Source organism: Solanum dulcamara, chromosome 10 (genome assembly GCF_947179165.1).
Source record: "Solanum dulcamara chromosome 10, daSolDulc1.2, whole genome shotgun sequence".
In the NCBI taxonomy this organism is placed as follows: domain Eukaryota; kingdom Viridiplantae; phylum Streptophyta; class Magnoliopsida; order Solanales; family Solanaceae; genus Solanum; species Solanum dulcamara.
Window position 1 is genome coordinate 72074894 of NC_077246.1, and position 7774 is coordinate 72082667.

At 36.8% G+C, this 7774-nt stretch overlaps 1 protein-coding gene across 1 annotated transcript; it reads left to right on the forward strand.

Annotated features, from left to right (window-relative positions):
- The first annotated feature begins 849 nt into the window (after positions 1-849).
- Positions 850-6583, forward strand: LOC129870103 (THO complex subunit 4D-like). Its single transcript, XM_055944706.1, has 7 exons — positions 850-1143; positions 2441-2675; positions 3521-3667; positions 3751-3819; positions 4924-5102; positions 5469-5522; positions 6233-6583. The coding sequence occupies exons 2-7, from the start codon at positions 2481-2483 to the stop codon at positions 6414-6416; spliced, it is 828 nt and encodes a 275-aa protein (XP_055800681.1). The 5' UTR covers positions 850-1143; positions 2441-2480; the 3' UTR covers positions 6417-6583.
- Positions 6584-7774: the final 1191 nt, after the last annotated feature.

Here is a 7774-nt window from a genome sequence, read left to right on the forward strand (position 1 = left end):
CTTTCCAACCTAAAAGTCCTTATGTCCTTCTCTTGACTAGTCTTCATCTACCCACCCTTTATTATGAGTATCAATAATTAAAGGCCAACTCATTTGAAGGACATGATTGTAATTTTCTCTCTCTATTGTGCTAAGGCTAACAAATTACATCGAAATGAATGGACTCCAAAAGATTGGAGAAAGCAAAGGCCCAAAAAAGACAACATCTGGGACAGAAACCCATTTGATGAATAATAAGGCCCAAACTGGCTACACTCCCAATTTCAAGCCCTAATCTAGCAACTAAGGCCCAAACAACAACTTGATAACATATTCAGTGTAATTTCATAGATAAGATCTGAAAAATATTATACACAAATCTTACCCTTATCCCATGGAGGCAGAAAAGTTGTTTCCGAAAGATCTTTGATAACATATTCAGTGTTATCAAGACTACACCGAAATAGGGGTAGTCCATGCAAGAACTTGATAACATATTCAGTACAGTTTCATAAGCAAGGTCTGAAGAATATAAAGTGTACACAAATCTTATTCTTACCCCATCAAGGCAAAGAAGTTGTTTTCGAAAGTCTCTTAACTCAAATACAGCAAATCAAACCAATTATGAAAAAGAAAATACAAAAGCACAAAAAAATGACATCTAATTAGAAAAACATGACATAGCATTCATACAACAACAACAAAATAATGCAATAATTGACGTTGGTAACAAATATCAAAAGGCAATAAACTACATGAATTTGGGCCTATCAAAAAGCCCATCTTTCAATTTCATTAACAATGATGGGCCGACCACCCCACTCCCTACTTCTACCCCTACCCCCACCCTTAATCCTTATTAGTCTTCTTCCATTGGCCACCGTCTCTGTACAAAAACCATATCCCTAAAAACTGCTAACAAATTTCAATCTTCACCCAAAATTCCTTAGTAGATCTCCCTCTAGATCAAATCTTTTTCAATCTCATTGAAGAAAAATTCGATCTTTACCATCAAAATTTCATATCTTTACACTTTTCCCCATCAAAAACATCAATCTTTACACTTTTCTCCCATCCTCTTCACCTTCTTCTCCTGTATTTCTCTTCATCTTCCTTCAAGAATCCCAGATTCGTTCAATTTTAGGTCTTTTGCTTCAGATCTTGGTAAGTTTTCAGTTCTTCTCGTTTTTGTTATATGGATCGTTCTTTTGTATTGTTTGTATGTACCTGTTTTGCTTCAGATTCTTGTGTGGATTCTTCAATTAGTTAAAAATTGGAGATACCCATATCGGATTTTTACGCATCTGGGTCGGGTTTGAATCGGTTTAGGGGAGTCCATGTAACATTGATTGTAAAGGTTCAAGTTTTGTTATGGATGAATTACCTGTGTGCTGATTTACATGCGTATTTAGCTCATGTTTGATGTTTTTTTCCTTTCTTTTGCCCTAGTTTTTCATGGATCTAATTCATATTCTGGTATAAATTGAAGACTGGTTGCTATTGTAAATAGATAATGATTGGCAAAGATTTATGTATTATTATGGCTATAATTTTTCCTCAATAAGCGGAAGAACAAATGTTATTATATTTCTTTTCTTCGGTATGTTCTTTGATATACGTTGGGGGTCCTTGTAAACAGCCTCTCTACCTTCTTGATGTATTGGTGGGGTAAGCGGTAAGGTTTTGCCTACACTCTACCTTCCCAGATCCCCATCTTGTGGCATTATAAAGGTAGAGATAAGGGTAAGGTTGTGTACACTCGACCCTCCCTAGACACACTGGGGGTTTATTGGGTATGTTGTTGTTAAGTTGATGAATGTAGAGAAATGGATTGGATCGAGAGGCGATGCTTATGCGGACGACCACGGTCCCGGCCTTACCAGCACCGGAGGTGTACTAATCAATGAATCCACGAAACCACAACTCGTGTATCGTATAGAGCTTTTTCCTATCCTTTCCGCATAGACTTGCTTCGCACCTGTGTCAAAAGCCAGTTGAGTTTTACTCTTCAGTAAGAATGATAAAGCATTTCGCAAGCTTGAATCCCTATAAAAAGTCCGTCCCAACCTCCTTTCTATTGAAGAAAGAGAAAAATAGAATCTATCAGACTCAGATGGGTAAATAATCAAATTGCCATCTATTTGGGTCATTGATATGTGATCTATTCAATATTTGTATAGAATAAATCCTTTGAGTTAAACATGGGAGCAGATGTACCACACAAATAATTAGATTATGCAATTTTTTGGTGTTGATTATCTAGGTCCATTGTTACTGCTGATCTGTGCTGAATTGGATTACATTGTTGATATAAAACTTACATTGTCACTGATGCTGTCCATTTTAGCAATCATCTGTGTTTTGAGTATTTATTTTGAACTAACAATTTTCTGGTTGAGCTATTTATGTGACATTCAAACTTACTAACAAATACTTATAACTATTTTATCCTTTTCTACAGACTGTTCTTTTTGCTGCCGGTTTATTGGTCTGAATACTTCATGGCTTCCTTGGATATGACTCTTGATGATATGATAAAAAGTAGGAGAAATAGTGAGAAAGGAGGTAGGGGACAGGGCAGGGCCCGGCGTGGAAGAGGGCAAGGAGGATCAGTTAGAGGTGGAAGAACAACAGGAGCTCCTCGTAAAGGGGCACTTGGTGTAAATGCTCGGCCATCTGCCAACAGAATTGCCAAGGCAAGCTCAAAACTGTCGGAGTCTTTTGCATTTCCTTGACCATTTGATATGCTTTAGAAATGAAACTGAAGGTTCTCCATATATTTTCTTTAGAATTGACATACAAGAGATACTGATATGTTTGGCTCCAAGGAGAAAGTATATATTCAGCCATTATAAGCTGTTGAAATGGTAGTGCAAGTATCGATGATCCTCGAACTTCTTCCATTTGAATGGGGTTTTTCCGAGGAATTTGCAATGGATTTTGGTAAAATGGAATATTCAGGTGGCCCTGTTCTGGCATACATGGCTTCTTTGTAGCATGTTGCTAGAGGTGCTTCAATAACTGGAAAAATTAAAGAGCTTTCACCATTTAATTTCCATAACATCTAGAGGGTTGTATTTTGTTAACCATCTCTTGTCCTCACTATCTAATAGCAATTGCTCTAGTTTCTCACCACTGGTCTAAAAGGGAGTTTGCAATTGTCCTGATGGATCCTACTGCAATATGTGGAATTGCTACAGTATCGAGATCTTCTGTTACTATCTAGTTCATGGCCTTTTCGCAAAAGTGGCTTCCTTCACTGAACATCAAAAGTGGAGCTCTCACCTTTTGTTTAAGGACGTGTTGATGTGCAGTTGGTCAAATACTCCATTCCACCAACACTTTTTCTGCATACTTCATTCCCCTTTCTCTATTAGGTTACATTGTATTTTGAGCAATTCGACGTAAGAAACTCTTCCTAATTCAATGGGAAACTGATGATATCTGATTTAATCTTGAAGAATGGTTATTTGTCTTATTTTTGGTAGTATGCTGACTTTTAACTTTCCACCTGGATATCTTTTGGGCATTCTTGCTTCAGTCTTTCCGCAGAACCAAGAATTTACCATGGCAGAATGGCTTGCTTGAAGATAGTCTTAGAGCTGCAGGGGTATCATCAGGATTAGAGAGTGGCACTAAGGTGTATGTTTCCAACTTAGATGTTGGAGTAACAAATTCAGATATAAGGGTATACCTTGAGCATGTCTTTCACATATATACTTTTTTCAGTAGATATCTTTCAAGATCTGTTAAAAAGGACTCTCTACACAGGAACTCTTCTCTGAGATGGGTGAACTGATACGATATGCTATCCATTTCGACAAAAATGGTCGTCCAAGTGTAAGTTGATCTTCGCCAATTGATATCAGAGTTCTGCATTTACCATAAACTCGTGCTACTTGATCATCACATGCACAAGTTCATCTGTCAGTGATAAATAAGCTGCACTAGTTTCAAACTAATTACATGTCAGTATGGGCTTATGGATCCACAAAAAAGGTTACTCCAAATGATTGGAGTCACAGAATGTTAGGGGGAAGAGAGAAAGAAAGAATTATGAGTTGGTTGAAGTTTGACGTGGTTAGAAATGCAATTTCTGATTTTTTATTATTAGAAGTTCAGTTAAAGGGGGAAACAGCCTTACAAGACTTGAGAAATATAGGAGTCATCCTAAATAAAATATTATCTTGTAATCTGTCATACATAGTTGCATCAATAAATTTCTGCATATGAATAAACCAGAAGTTTTGCGTAACCCGTATCCTCTATTATCTCAATTTGTCCACTTAAGGATGGCCCTCATTGTTTTCGGTAAGTCAAAGTAATACATGAGATCCACATCTGGAAGCTGCTTTCAACTTGCAACATTTCCCCTTACTTTCTAAATAAGAGCCTTACTCATGTTGAGCTCTTGGAGTAACTGGTAAAGTTGCTGCCATGTGACCAGGAGGTCACGGGTTCAAGCCTGGAAACAGCCTCTGGCAGAAATGCAAGGTAAGGCTGCGTACAATAGACCCTTGTGGTCGGGCCCTTCCCCGGACCCTGCGCATAGCGGGAGCTTTAGTGCACCGGGCTGCCCCCACTCATGTTGAGCTCTTATCTTGGTATAATTGTGTTGGGTCAAAGCATTGCATCATATCTTCTATTTGATTTGAGATATCATTTTGTTTGAAGTTGCAAGGTAGTTAAGGTAGAATCAGTTGTGCAAGGAACTTGCATACCCCCCCCCCTCCCCTCCCCCTCCCTCCCCCCCAAAAAAATACATAATAGGATTGTGGAAGGTATAAGGAGTAGTGATACTTAATTACTTGGTTCGACACTGTTTTTCTGCGTCTTTTGTCCTTGTATTGGCTGGTCAGTTATTGTTTCTTTTGGATTAAATACTCCAGTTGTTCTTGTAGTATGCTTATATAGTTTTGAGTTACTATTGCTGATCACTTATAGGGCTCAGCGGAGGTGGTTTTCGCTAGAAGGAGTGATGCATATCAAGCACTTAAAAGATACAACAATGTTCAGTTGGATGGGAAGCCAATGAAGATAGAAATTGTCGCTCCCAAGCCGGACATTTCTTTATCAGCCCGTGTAGATGTTGGACGAGCAAATGGAAGGACAGTTGTCATGGTGTACGTAATATTAATTTTGTTCTCTCTTTGTACCTCTGTTAGTTTGTATCAGCATCAGCTTTGTCTGAAAGACTGATGCAGTATGGACTACCAAAGAATATTTTGCACTTGGTATTGTGTTCTCGCCAAATAACAAGTGCTGCAGATAATGTTGTTTTAGCCTCTTATTAGCTTTGACAAACTTTTTAGTTTTTAGAAAAATTGATGTTGGAGTCATTTGCTTTTTTGTAGTAAAATTTTTAGCAGGATGTGGTAGTTTTGATTGGGGTCGTCTTATAGGAATATTGTTCTCCAAAGTATGTGCTGCTATTGGTGAATTTTTCAATATAATTTTGGAAGTTAAAAGTGAACCTATGTCTTGTGTAGGCCGGGCTCAGCTCGTGGAAGAGGTGCTGCATCTGCTGCTAATCGTGGTTCAAGGTGAGTTTCTCATGTGCATGGTTATTTATTCTTTGGATGTGTGGTTACTGGGTTGTGGTGGGAAGTTAGACATGTTTGTTCGGAGACCGGCCCTAGGGCTATTTATTAGTAGAATGACGGATTTCTCATTTTAAGGCAAGTAATAAAGTTGATGGTTAACAGATATCAGATAGTGGAACTTTTTCTCTATGCATAGCTAATTGGATGACTATCGTTCCATTTTGAGTTGTTCGCAGACTATATCTTCTATTATGGGAGCTTTGAGATCTAATTTTTGTCGCAAGTTCTAAAGTCTTATCACATAAAACATAAGTTACACAGCTTATTTTTGCTTTGATAGTGCAATCTCTTTCTTTTCAACAATGTAATGCCGTGTAAATTAAGAGATCTCTTTTGGATGGGCAAATCAAATGTACTTTAGATGTGGATATGGCTTAGTGTTACTTTTTCGGAAGTTGAAATTTTTAGCATGTTTTGTTCTGCCTATAATCGCACATGTCTAGATTGAAGTTATATATACGAGTAAATGAAGGTGATCATTTCATCAAATTGAAATGATAGTTATTTGCGGAAATGAAATAATTAGATGAATCCCTTGATAAAGGAAAGAGATGCTTGAAAGTCTGATATATTGGGATCAGTGATCACATTGTGCTTCTTAAACAATTTGTTGGTATTTCTAAACTTCTTTTTTTAATCTCATTGTATAGTCAAAGGGGCCATGGTGGCTTGGGAAATACTTCGGGTCGTGGGCGTGGTCGTGGACGTGGACGTGGACGTGGAGGACGCGGTCGTGGCGGTAGGGGTAGGAAGAATGGCGTTGAGAAGTCAGCAGAAGATCTTGACAAGGAGCTGGAAAACTATCATGCTAATGCAGATGCTATGCAGAGCTAATATAGTGTTGCACTTTCGATTACTGCAAGAACATTTGCTGTAAAGTTTCCTGACTGCTATAGTAGTTTTTCTGATATTTTCGGAGGATTCTAGTTTTGGTTTTAATGGTTTGTAACATGAATTTTAGAACGTCGATGTGAGTTAGATAATGTGAGTTTAGTATAATGTCCATCCAAGTATTAACCATGGTTCTGCAACTAACTAGCAAGCATTTGCCTGGAAAAATGAGTATGATGAGAAAGTTGAACTTCAATGTTTACTTCATTTGTTCAATCTTTTGTATTGTGCATCAATTGGATGCTTCACAAATTGGTTTTTGTAGGCATTACAGTGCATGCATGTGTTGAAAATCGACTATAATTTTTGTTTTTTCTATGGTGATGCAATAGCTGCACTTGAGCGGAGTGTCTTTTGGAACCCTCTTTGCCTGCCTCTATAAGGTAGGGGTAGGGAGATTCTTCATATCGTGCTCGTGGGATTTTACGGACTTTGTTGTTGTGGCGATGCCATAGACAGTAAACAATGAATCAAGAAAAACTTGTGTCAACTTATCAGCTAATTCTGCACGAGTAATTTCACTAGATATATAAAATGAAAATAGTACCAAATCAAATTAATCTGGCATGATTAATCTATTAGAACTTGTAAATAATCAAATGTCATTATACCCTAAGCAAAACACCTTTGTGTGTGAAAAAAAGTATTTTTGACTCTCGAAAAGTTTGATCAACGAGCTTTTAAGTCTATGCACGGTAACAATCTCAGGGTTTCCCTATAATACTTTCATGTAGTTTGATCAATATTTAATATATAACATGATAAAATATGGAATAACACACTTTGGGTTTCCAATGAAATGAATTTAACTTGGCATGGGCCATGGAGTACCAGTGAGAATTTATGTAGTTGACTTATCTTGCTTGGAACATAGATGTGTGTTGTTGTATGTTATTACTCGCCAATAATAATAATAATAATAACAATACTACTAATAATAATGGAGGACATTTTCAATACATAGATTCTATGCATGAATAATATATAGATATCCTAATAAATTATACATATACTAGTTATGCGGGTTTTTAAATTGCAAACTAATAAACATCGTATTAATATTATACATAATTATCTTATCTCTTACCAACTACAAAATTAAACGTGATATTACTTATACAAAATGTAATATTTACATAACTCATCTCCAAATCTACTACCAAACGACCCCAAGATTGAATTAGTGACAATGTACATAATTGTTGCAGAAGTCATGTGTTGGTCTTTTTTCTATATCTAATGATGGAATATTTTTTGTCTTAGAATAAATCTCAAAAATCAAATTAAAATTTTAATTTAAG

Excerpts from the sequence above, each read along its gene's own strand:
- LOC129870103 (XM_055944706.1), top strand. The coding sequence starts at position 2,481 with ATGGCTTCCTTGGATATGACTCTTGATGATATGATAAAAAGTAGGAGA. Across the intron at positions 2,676-3,520 it reads CTGCCAACAGAATTGCCAAG|TCTTTCCGCAGAACCAAGAA; the intron begins GCAAGCTCAAAA and ends TTCTTGCTTCAG. Across the intron at positions 5,103-5,468 it reads GGAAGGACAGTTGTCATGGT|GCCGGGCTCAGCTCGTGGAA; the intron begins GTACGTAATATT and ends TGTCTTGTGTAG.